Genomic DNA, 12,214 nt, shown 5'->3' on the forward strand with positions numbered 1-12,214 from the left:
CCAATGACCATACAACTATAGCACCTTCCTGTAGTCACTGTCTTACACTAATATACATGTACAATATACATATTCATATTGTACAATATACATGTACAATATACATGTACAATATACATGTACATATTGTACAATATACATGTACAATATACATGTACATATTGTACAATATACATGTACAATATACATGTACAATATACATGTACAATATACATGTACATATTGTACAATATACATGTACAATATACATGTTCATATTGTACAATATACATGTACAATATACATGTACAATATACATGTACATATTGTACAATATACATGTACAATATACATGTACAATATACATGTACAATATACATGTACATATTGTACAATATACATGTACAATATACATGTACAATATACATGTACATATTGTACAATATACATGTATATACATAATATAATATCAAGTCTATATCTTTAGAAAGCAACACACTCTTAGTTTATTACCATCTGTTTCTTTAGTGAAGCTACTGAGAGCCAATGTTACCAATGTTATACATGGTAATTTGATAAAAACAATGTTAGAAAAATATCTTAATATTATCAATCAATAGGCCCTGAATCAGAATCATTTCAAACTGTTAACTTATGATGTATTCATTTCATACAGTTTAATATTAAAACAATCAAATTTCTATTTGATCTTTAATGCTGTAGATAAAGGGAGGTAATAATTGTTTCAGTCTTGCTTTTAAACCTATAACAGATTTATCTTTCTTATTTTGCCAGGCTTGGTGCTGAAATAAAGTTGCATGTCACTTTTATATGTATTAACTAAAAATAATTGAACAAATCAATTAACAGGGTATGAGTATGTTCCTTTTTAAAGACATATATTAAATATAAAACAACTGCCATTTCATATTGATATGTAAAAAAACACATTTAAATACTTCATAAATATATGCCATTTCAGAAGTGAAAACAAATAATATTTCATTATAGAAATACTTAGATTTAATTCTGTCAGGAAACTAAGCAACATTTTTATGAAATACATATTAAGGGGAATAATACAAGTCTAAAATTGACATTCTTGTGTTCACATGTACCCTTTGTAACGCCTTATTTCTAATTTTATGCAATCAAAAATTCAATAAATGCGCAAATTATGGATGAATTTCTTATGTTAAAGTTTCCACTTTACATCTTACAAGACAATCTATAATCTGTGATGGACTGATACACAAATATTTACCAGTTCAATAGAGAATTATGTTGGAAGATTTTTGTTTCAATATAAAAACTGTTAGCATGACAGATAATATAGTACAATAAATGTCATATTGCATCTTCCCAACACTGTGGAGGTACTCTATCACATTTACAACAACTAAAGGGAAGTAACTCTCCTATTAGCATGTCTTCATATTTCACAGTTACTTCCCTTAGATCAGGTAGCACTAAATGCTTTCATATCTGTTGTGCTTCTCTGTTCTCATGTAAAGTTTGTATTTCACAGAGATCAGCTTCTTTACTGCTTAACAGCAGAAAAGATCACTTTAATTCAGCCATAATAGTTTGTTAAGCTTCTATTGCCAATATCACTTCTTAATGTACATGTAGCAAAGTCACGACTTCGCATTGGATTGAACCTGACCACCTCAATCCTATCAACAGAGTCTGTTCTCTCTAGTGTTGGAGCCTCAATGTGGTTTGATGGAGGCGGGTGATCTATGTGGGCTGGTTCCGAAATATCAAGTTTAGCTTTCGATTTACGTTTGTTTACTATTGCAAGTCTAATTATCACAAGAAAAAGAATGGAAATGATTCCAAATGCTACACCCAGCACTAAATATAACACAGCTTTCTCCCTGTTCTCTGTAATATAAAATATTATAATCATTAACATTATAGAGGATATTCAATGAGTGTAGGTTCAATACTGAATTTATTGGAGGATATTCAATAAGTTCAATACAATAGGTTCAATACTGAATTTATTAAACAAGTTGAATAAAATTATACTATACGAGGCCATAATAAATTTAGTAATGAACCTACTGGAGTATCATATTCTATGTATTATATATCCAAAATAAGAACTGTTTTTTGTAATAGAAAATATTTAAAGTCATTATCATTATAGCCCAAATATCAAATTAATATCAAAACAATTCAGTTCAATTTATTAAGTTTTAAATTTGTTTTAATATTGAGGTGACATTAACATTTTACTTGGCTATATGAGCTAATAAAAATAGTGACAGTACAATCTACCTTTATAAGCTATATGATAAACAGTTTACATATTTTTTTAATTGGGTTTAATGTTGCATCAACACAGTATAGGTCATATGGTGACTTTCCAGCTTTACTGGTGGAGGAAGACCTCAGGTGCCCATCTGTACAATTATTTCAGGAAGAAACAGGCACCTAAGTAGAACCACCAATATTCTGTAAAGTAGCTCGACTGCGCTTTCTCACATGAAGGATCTGAACATGCTGTTGCAACTCAAACTACAGCAGTGACAGGCAAGTGGTTTCAAGTCAAAGACCTTAACCACTCAGCAACTGATGCCCCTATTGTTTACATATTAAACAATATAAAGGTAATTATAATATCATTATAATTCTGTAGATTTTGTTTCAAGAATTTTGAATTCTATTAACTGATCAACAAGCTTCCATAGTAGCAAATTATAACTTTAAATAAAATAATAAGAATATTATGGACTGTGACAGAATAAAGAAACAAACCTTTTATAAAGTTAAATGCATTTAACCAGTCTGACAGTAAACCTGTGGCTGAAGGGCCATTGTGACCATGTGACTGGTTCATACATGGAGTTGTGTTCCCTGAAATACACAATAACACATTGATAAAGTATTCAAAACATTTTTAAACATTAAACATTTTTTAAACATTAACACAATAATAAAATGTCCATTTCTTGTGACTTTAAATTTATGGCATTTATAACATCTCAATGATACTGTAACATCTTGTAAATCAATTATATTATTTCTTTTCAATTATTATTCTAAAGCAATCGTCACAGTACCTATGATATATATATATTAAACATACCTGATTCTAAGTAAGTATCTTTACCAAGTTTGGTATCATATCTAAATTTTCCCTTGGAATCCTGGGAATCTTTACTTTGACCAATCACAGGATCACTAGGATGTTGCTGTGCTGTGTCGGGAAAGTCTGGAATATCAATTTTTATTTCAAAATATGTACATTGTTGTTTAACAACAATAACAATAAGTGTTGGCATGGCCCAGTGCTTAACACATTGGACTAGTAATCAAAGGATTGCTGGCAACATGGGCTCAAACCCCTTCAGGAGCATTTTTTGTTTCCTTGAGCAAGAAACTTTACATTCATTGCTTAGAACTGGTTGGTACCAGGAACAGAATAACCTTATAGCTTCAATCAAACATGAAAACTAAAATAAATTTGTACAAACTAACTATCAACAATAATAAACAAGAAATATTAATCTTCACTTGGTCTATGTAAGGCTTTATAAAACTTTATAACAAACTGACATTCTTAAGGTCATATGGTGATTTTTTCAGCTGGTGCAGAGAGCCACTTTGTGAATTATTACAAGCATGAACTGTCACCAGAACTTTCACACATGAACATGAAATAGTTCAATGTAAATGGTGAAATTCATATTTATAGCAGTTTAGATGACTTGCAGTTTGCAACCAAACATTTTTGCCTAGAAAATACTTTGTTCACACTGATTATTATCACCATAAAAGAATTGTCCTTGGTGATATAAAATAAAATAGCGGGAGGGGAATTATCCATCCTAGTGAAAATATGGGAAGGGAAAATGTCCAAGGTGGAAAAAACCAAATGGCAGGTGAATTGCCCACCCTGTAAAAATAATATGAGGGGAATCATTCGAGATGGGAAATGTCAAGATCCCTCAATTTTTTTCTAAATGAAATAAACATAACTAAGACAAAGAAGAACTAACCTGCAGAAGGTTTTTCTGGAGTTAAAGTTGTATGATGTGAGGATATATTATGTACATGTGATGATGGAATGTCCTTGGTTTTACTGCCCTTTTCATCATCACTCTTATGTTTATCATGTTTCCTGTGATTATGGCGTCTCACTGAAATCAGCACCCTTTTTGGAACTGAAACAAAAATACCATCATAGTATAACTACACCTTATTTATCCTTTAATCATTTACAATGAACAAAAAGACTTAAGACCAAACCAAAAGTATACAGCCATGGTTCTAGGATATAGCCACTCTTTTAGTACACAGCTTTGGTTCTAACTCTAATAACCAAGCTGTTGGTTTTCTGTTTTAATTGCTCTCAAGGGATGACCTATTACCAGAATTTTTCTACCACCAATATAATGCCAGGCTTCTTGTATACAACAAGGTCATCAATATACAAAATGTACTGACTTAAGCTAGCCTCAAGAACATAGACAGAATTCTTGTATACTTCAAAACTATCAATATACCACTATAGGATTCTTGTATACTTCCAGGCTAACAATTAACAATATACAGCCATGATTATTGTATACTTCCAGGCTATCAATATGCAGCAATGATTATTGTATACTTTCAGGCTAACAATATACCACTAGTATTCTTGTATACTTCCAGGCTAACGATATGCCAATAGAATTATTGTATACTTTCAGGCTAACAATATGCAGCCAGGATTTGAATATTATAAATTGCAAACAACCAATATACAGCCAGGATTCTTGTTTACTGCCAGGCCACCAGTATACAGCCTGGATTTATTAACAAGGATTTTTGTATACTACCAGGGAACCAGTAAATCAGTCATCATTCCTTTTATATTGTATTGAAAAAGTCAGCAAGTGTGAATAAAGGATTTACCTAGCATGTGGTATTTGTAACAGATAAAATACAATACAATAATCTATCAGGTAAGAACATACTATCAATAAATACAAACATCATCAATAACTTTAGTCAGATAAACACATCTTTTGTTTTCAAATATCTCCTCTCGTAAAGATATATAATCCAGCCAGTATATGTATATCAGTGTAACATGGTCAGTGTACATACCAAACTGTCAGTGTCTAGAATTTATAGGGTTCTTGACTTTAACAATATTCCACTTCTATACTAAAACATTGAACTATTAAGTTGGTATTTAACTAGCCATACTCCTAAATCTCCCAGGTTTTATGACTTTAACCTCTGGATTATCTTGACTGTACATATTAATGGCTCATTAGTGACTGGTTTTACAACAAACAGTTATTTTAGTACCAGTCTAATTATTGTTATCGGATATTTGACCTTTGTGAACTTAGGTGCCAAAACATGAATCCTGTGCAGTAGGCTGTGATGTTAATGATGCATTAAACAAACACTGGCATTAATCTTTAAGACTTCCCAAACTTCTTTCTCACTTAATTTTTTCTTTGTCTCAAAGACCCCACCACACCAGTTAAATTGAAGCCAGTAATTCTAACACTGACTTAAAGTAGAAAATATATTTTAACAGTTTGCCAATTTGTTCACCATTTATTTTCTAGTAATTTGCCAAAAACGATGTATTTCAACACTGAATATTTTCAGATTACAAGTTTGTAGAAAGTGAAAATAAATTCAGATTTTGAACATTTAACATATGAATTAGATCTTACCACATGTATAAACAATATTGAGGTATTTATTGACTCCTGGCGGACAAGGATTTCCAAATATATATTCCTCTGCCTCTAATGTACATCTCTTCCTGCCATGACACTGCCTCAATAATTCATCTATCACAACCTTTGACTGGCAACCTGAAATATATAACATATAACAAACCTAATGTAACTATTACTATGATTAAAGGGGAACAACTCTGCTGCTATTATCAACAAAACATTGTGACATTGTAATTAATCTATAGTTTAAAGTAATGGATGTTTGAAATTCACGTTTTATCACTTGGTATATAGATTAAATGGTAGAAAGAAGGTAACAGTTACTGTTACTTCATTATATAGTTCTATCTGATTGTATAGTAATCAAACAATACAGATATATAAAGTAAAACTTACTTGATTTTAAAGCTGAAGTATTACGTAACAATTCTGGACATTTTGTATCTCCCTGTAGTGTTCTACCAAACAGACCAGAAGATATTGCTATACGTGTTGACCTGCTACATCGTAACTCTAACTGGTCACCTTCACATACCGTCTCACTGGAAAACTCACCTGTAATGTCATATATATATCGTGTTTTTTTAACATACTAAAATATTATGAGTTGATTCTTGAAAAATACAATACAATGTAAAACTTCTATATACGGGACATTTATTTGTGTTATTGAAATAAGTTTCCTGACCTGATCAATATTTGTTGCTGTTAATTAATGTTGAGCACATATACACACATACTGACAATAAACTCTTTGGTAAAATAGCACATTGTCTGTAGGTGGTCTCTTATAGCAGGTTATTTTATACTTCAACTGTAGGTGGTCTCTTATAGCAGGTTATTTTATACTACAACTATAGGTGGTCTCTTACTGCAGGTTATTTTATACTACAACTGTAGGTGGTCTCTTATAGCGGGTTATTTTAAACTACAACTGTAGGTGGTCTCTTACTGCAGGTTATTTTATAATACAACTGTAGGTGGTCTCTTACTGCATGTTATTTTATAATACAACTGTAGGTGGTCTCTTAAAGCAGCTTATTTTATACAACAACTGTAGGTGGTCTCTTACTGCAGGTTATTTTATAATACAACTGTAGGTGTCTCTTTTAGCAGGTTATTTTATACTACAACTGTAGGTGGTCTCTTCTAGCAGCTTATTTTATATTACAACTGTAGGTGGTCTCTTATAGCAGGTTATTTATACTACAACTGTAGGTGGTCTCTTATAGCAGGTTATCTTATACTACAACTGTAGGTGGTCTCTTATAGCAGGTTATATTATACTACAACTGTAGGTGGTTATTTTTATACTACAACTGTAGGTGGTCTAAACAATATTGAGGTATTTATTGACTCCTGGCGGACAAGGATTTCCAAATATATATTCCTCTGCCTCTAATGTACATCTCTTCCTGCCATGACACTGCCTCAATAATTCATCTATCACAACCTTTGACTGGCAAGCTGAAATACAAACATATAACAAACCTAATGTAACTATTACTATGATTAAAGGGGAACAACTCTGCTGCTATTATCAACAAAACATTGTGACATTGTAATTAATCTATAGTTTAAAGTTATGAATGTTTGAAATTCAAGTTCTATCACTCGGTATATAGATTAAATGGTAGAAACAAGGTAACAGTTACTGTTACTTCATTATATAGTTCTATCTGATTGTATAGTTATCAAACAATACAGATATATAAAGTAAAACTTACTTGATTTTAAAGCTGAAGTATTACGTAATAATTCTGGACATTTTGTATCTCCCTGTAGTGTTCTACCAAACAGACCAGAAGATATTGCTATACGTGTTGACCTGCTACATCTTAACTCTAACTGGTCACCCTCACATACCGTCTCACTGGAAAACTCACCTGTAATATCATATATATGGGATTATTTTTAACATACTAAAATACTATGAGTTGATTCTTGAAAAATAAAATACATTGTATAAATTCTATAAAGGGGACATTTAGTTGTGTTATTGAAATAAGTTTCCTGACCTGATCAATATTTGTTGCTGTTAATTAATGTTGAGCACATATACACACATACTGACAATAAACTCTTTGGTAAAATAGCACATTGTTTGTAGATGGTCTCTTATAGCAGGTTATTTTATACTACAACTGTAGGTGGTCTCTTATAGCAGGTTATTTTATACTACAGCTGTAGGTGATCTCTTATAGCAGGTTATTCTATACTACAACTGTAGGTGGTCTCTTATAGCAGGTTATTTTATACTACAACTGTAGTTGGTCTCTTATAGCAGGTTATTTTATACTACAACTGTAGGTGGTCTCTTATAGCAGGTTATTTATACTACAACTGTAGGTGGTCTCTTATAGCAGGTTATTTTATACTACAACTGTAGATGGTCTCTTATAGCAGGTTATTTTATACTATACCTGTAGTTGGTCTCTTATAGCAGGTTATTTTATACTACAACTGTAGGTGGTCTCTTATAGCAGGTTATTTTATACTACAACTGTAGGTGGTCTCTTATAGCAGGTTATTTTATACTACAACTGTAGGTGGTCTCTTATAGCAGGTTATTTTATACTACAACTGTAGGTGGTCTCTTATAGCAGGTTATTTTATACTACAACTGTAGGTGGTCTCTTATAGCAGGTTATTTTATACTACAACTGTAGGTGGTCTCTTATAGCAGGTTATTTTATACCACAACTGTAGATGGTCTCCTATAGCAGGTTATTTTATACCACAACTGAATGGTCTCCTATAGCAGGTTATTTTATACTACAACTGTAGGTGGTCTCTTATAGCAGGTTATTTTATACTACAACTGTAGGTGGTCTCTTTAAGCAGGTTATTTTATACTACAACTGCTGACATTGAGTTAGGCATTCTATATGTTATCTATATTTCATTGTAGTATCAACTGAAATCTAACATAGTAAGGAACACACTTTTCACTTTTTTGAAACTACATCATGTTTATCTCAGGTAAATACAACTAAAATATAAATTAAGATATGATGTTGGCATAAAAATTTGAAAATATAAATTATAAGTTACTGTACAGTCTCTGTAAATGTGAAAAGGGTAATTATGATTCTACTTCAGATTATAATTTCTGTAGGGCTACATTTTCTATAGAAATATATAGCACTGCATCATAAATACATACAGTGGTACCTCTAATACATAGCCATATTCTTAAAACAACAAGAGTACAATTATTATATTTTTTACCATCAGAAACTTGGTGATGTTGGTAGTTTTCACTCTGGATCATGGCAGTGAGCCACTTTCAATTTACCAGAGTACAGTTCAACTACCGTTCCTGGGCAGGCTGTTAAACAGTTTACCAGTACAAGATGCAAGTTCATTTTCACAAGGAACTGATAACTTCTGTACATGCCAGAGCAGAGGTACAGTGCGAATGACCATTGAAAGGATTTCATAATTAATCATAATGAAAGTGACCTAGCTACACCGTCCAGGAATCAACCCGGCTCGCCCGGTTCACAGTCCAACGCTCTACCTATTGAGCTAACCGGATGGCCCTAGTTTTACCACCAGCAACTAGATCTACTAATGTTCAACTACTACAATGTTTTATATTGTTCTATATATAAGACAGTAAAAACAGCTGCAGGAAAATCATTTCATAGACAAGATTAAAAAATCAATCACACTGGCCAGACATGATACCTGTATGAGAGAGTATGTCTGTTATATATCAATACTTATAGTGATATATACATTGTTTAACACATATAACAGTCTCCTATATTATACTCTATAATACAAATATAAGTTAGGTAATTCTTAAAATGTTATTATTACAAGAGGTAATTGATAAAAATGTGGAATTCTCCTCTCAAAAAAATGTTTTCTTCATCAAATCACAGCAGTAAAACAACTTATTTTCTACTTAATTTTATTTTCAGGTAAATATATTAGATATATAATGTTAAAGAATTCATATTAACTTGATACACCATCATTTTACATATTCTTATTCTGTTAGTTCTGTTAGATAACAACAAATGGTTAACAGTGCAAACAGAGCAAGTATCTCTCATATATTTCTCAGTGAAATATATTCTTTTATAAATGGGCTAAATAAGGGCAAACTGTATGGCAACAGGTAGTGAAGCCTTCAAGAGAAAGTTAATCAAAGACTAGACTTCATACCTTAATAATATCTGACATCTATGTCAGTTGTGAGATAACATGTCTTCTGACATATAATATTTCATCTTTTTTGCTTTCTATTTCAAGTTTCAGTAACCAACATTCCTCAAACTTATCAGAACAGAACAGAACCCCTCATATATTGTATAAAAACAAATTATTTCTAGGCAATCACATGAGGACAAATTTAAGACTATCTGTACATGTAACCAGCCACATTATAGTGGTAGTGGCAAACATCTTGTGTCTTCTGAGACAGTTTCCAGACAATATTTATATCAGACACAGGAAATCATTAATTCAATTCCTGTCATAGGAAAATTGTCATATCTAAGATTTACTCTGTACAGGATTTACAAAAAAAGCAAATGAACAAACATTAATAAATCACTGTAGCCATTTACACTTTCATTTGCATAAAATTTACCTCTCTGTATAAACTGTATTAAAGACATTTAGGGAACAAATATGATAAAGTAAATTCAACTTTTAACTCTGCCGTTTTGGACTTTCTTTAGGTAATCTTATTTTCTCTATTTGTATTTTTAAAGTTGGGAGAAAAAGACTCTACATCATTAAAGTTTAGAAGAATCTTACTTGATTGTAAAATTTATTATATTCACAAAATCTTGAGTAAGGGCTGAAGCCAGGACTGTATAATTTTGTCTTTAAACAAAATTCAACAATTTTAAGATTAGTACATCATTACATGACTCTAAACTAATTAAAGTGAAGTGAAATAGTACACAGTAAATGTAAAGTACATATTTAATTTTATAGTGTTAGTATTCTGCCAATTTACGTCACAACTGGTTTATTACCCAGTACTATCATATAACAATTTATTTCCAGGAAAGTAACTATTTTCCTGCTAAACAAAAATGTTAAAATTCAATCTTATAAATGAGACAGGATGTTTACAGGGTTGGTATACAGTTTATATTTTAACAAGCCTGTGATAACACACAAGATTAACTTATAAATAGATGAAAAAACTTGTTGAGTGATTTATTTCTGCACACACTGCTCATCATTTAGTCCTGCACGTGCACAATGTGCACACAATTTCACAATTTCTCTAAGGTTAATCTGTTAACCAGATGTTAATGATCTAACTACAGCAGGATTGTTAACCAAGATTGTTAAATTTTCATATCAACTTCTAACTTTATCTGTTAGGTACCATTTTAAACCATGCATGCAATTATTTTTTATTTGATTTAAACCTAGAATACACTTAAAAACCTGAGATACATTTTTAAGGGGTATCTTACTTGAATATTTTAACCCTTATCACACTAAATATCTTAAATGAGACTGTCCGGTTAGCTCCATAGGTAGAGCGTTGGACTGTGAATCGATCGACCTGGGTTCGATTCCCAGATGGCGCAGGTCATTTTTGTTGTGATTGATCATGAAATCCTTTCTAAGGTTATTCACACTGCACGTCTTGCATGTACAGAAGTTATCAGTTCCTTGCGAGAGTGACGGCAACTAGTACTGGTAAACTGCTTGACAGCCTGCCCAGGAACGATGCGTTGGCCGAGCTGTGCTCTGGTAAATTCAATGTGACTAACTGCCGTGATCTGGAGTGAAAACTACCAACACCACCAAATATCTTAAATGGACTTGTCCATATTTCAATCTGGACTAAACCATCATTTTTAGGGGGAAAAAAATAAAAATATGGACTGACTAAAACATGAACAGTGCAGACCATGATCAGATGACGACTTATTGTATTGTAGAATTTGTTTCTAGTAACAGGCAAAATGTTAATAAACATGTGTCATTTTTACTTTACTTTCATCAATTTATTTGTTACTAATACTATCACACTTAAAAATCAGGTTAAAAAAACTCCAATGAAAGTTATTTCTAGGGTACATTGATAGATGGGTTATAAGATTTAAGAGTAGGTGGTTGGGAGATATGCAGTCAGCAGGGGGAGATAACTCATCAATGATAATTTACTCCTATAATTATACAGATATTTTACTGATAAGACTGTGATAAAATCTTACAATTTAGTGAAAATCTATTCTCACCATCTCACTGATTTTATCATCAATTAAACTGGCAATGAAGTTACAGGAAATGTACAGATATACTTTCTTCACAATTCTAATTAACTGTTTTATCAAAATTATTGCAGTTTTCCAAGAAACAAAGATAGTAAAAACCAGGGTCAGAATGAATTTAAAGAAAAGCAATTTTATTTTATGATATTTATCTGGACAACTTTCACTGACTGATAGCTGAAAGAAATAAATGTGTCAAACTGCTAAATAACCTTCAGGGTAACTTAAGCTGATCTCCCTGTAAGGTCCAGTGTGAGGTGAGATATTGCCCAGACA

General features: G+C 31.7%; 1 protein-coding gene across 2 annotated transcripts in view; it reads right to left on the bottom strand.

Annotated features, from left to right (window-relative positions):
- Positions 1–1,400: 1,400 nt before the first annotated feature.
- The window catches only part of LOC132758078 (protein eva-1-like), a 58,524-nt gene continuing 47,710 nt past the window's right edge, over positions 1,401–12,214 (bottom strand). For both annotated transcript variants that reach the window (XM_060749590.1, XM_060749591.1), the window contains 6 exons: positions 6,075–6,233; positions 5,670–5,813; positions 3,990–4,154; positions 3,077–3,202; positions 2,746–2,844; positions 1,401–1,866 (listed from right to left, as the gene is read on the bottom strand). In XM_060749590.1, the coding sequence (XP_060605573.1) occupies positions 1,553–1,866; positions 2,746–2,844; positions 3,077–3,202; positions 3,990–4,154; positions 5,670–5,813; positions 6,075–6,233 (1,007 nt within the window). In that variant the 3' untranslated portion in view covers positions 1,401–1,552. The remainder of the gene's footprint in view (positions 1,867–2,745; positions 2,845–3,076; positions 3,203–3,989; positions 4,155–5,669; positions 5,814–6,074; positions 6,234–12,214) is intronic.

Source organism: Ruditapes philippinarum, unplaced genomic scaffold (assembly GCF_026571515.1).
Source record: "Ruditapes philippinarum isolate M1 unplaced genomic scaffold, ASM2657151v2 ctg1077_1_1_1_1, whole genome shotgun sequence".
Classification (NCBI taxonomy): domain Eukaryota; kingdom Metazoa; phylum Mollusca; class Bivalvia; order Venerida; family Veneridae; genus Ruditapes; species Ruditapes philippinarum.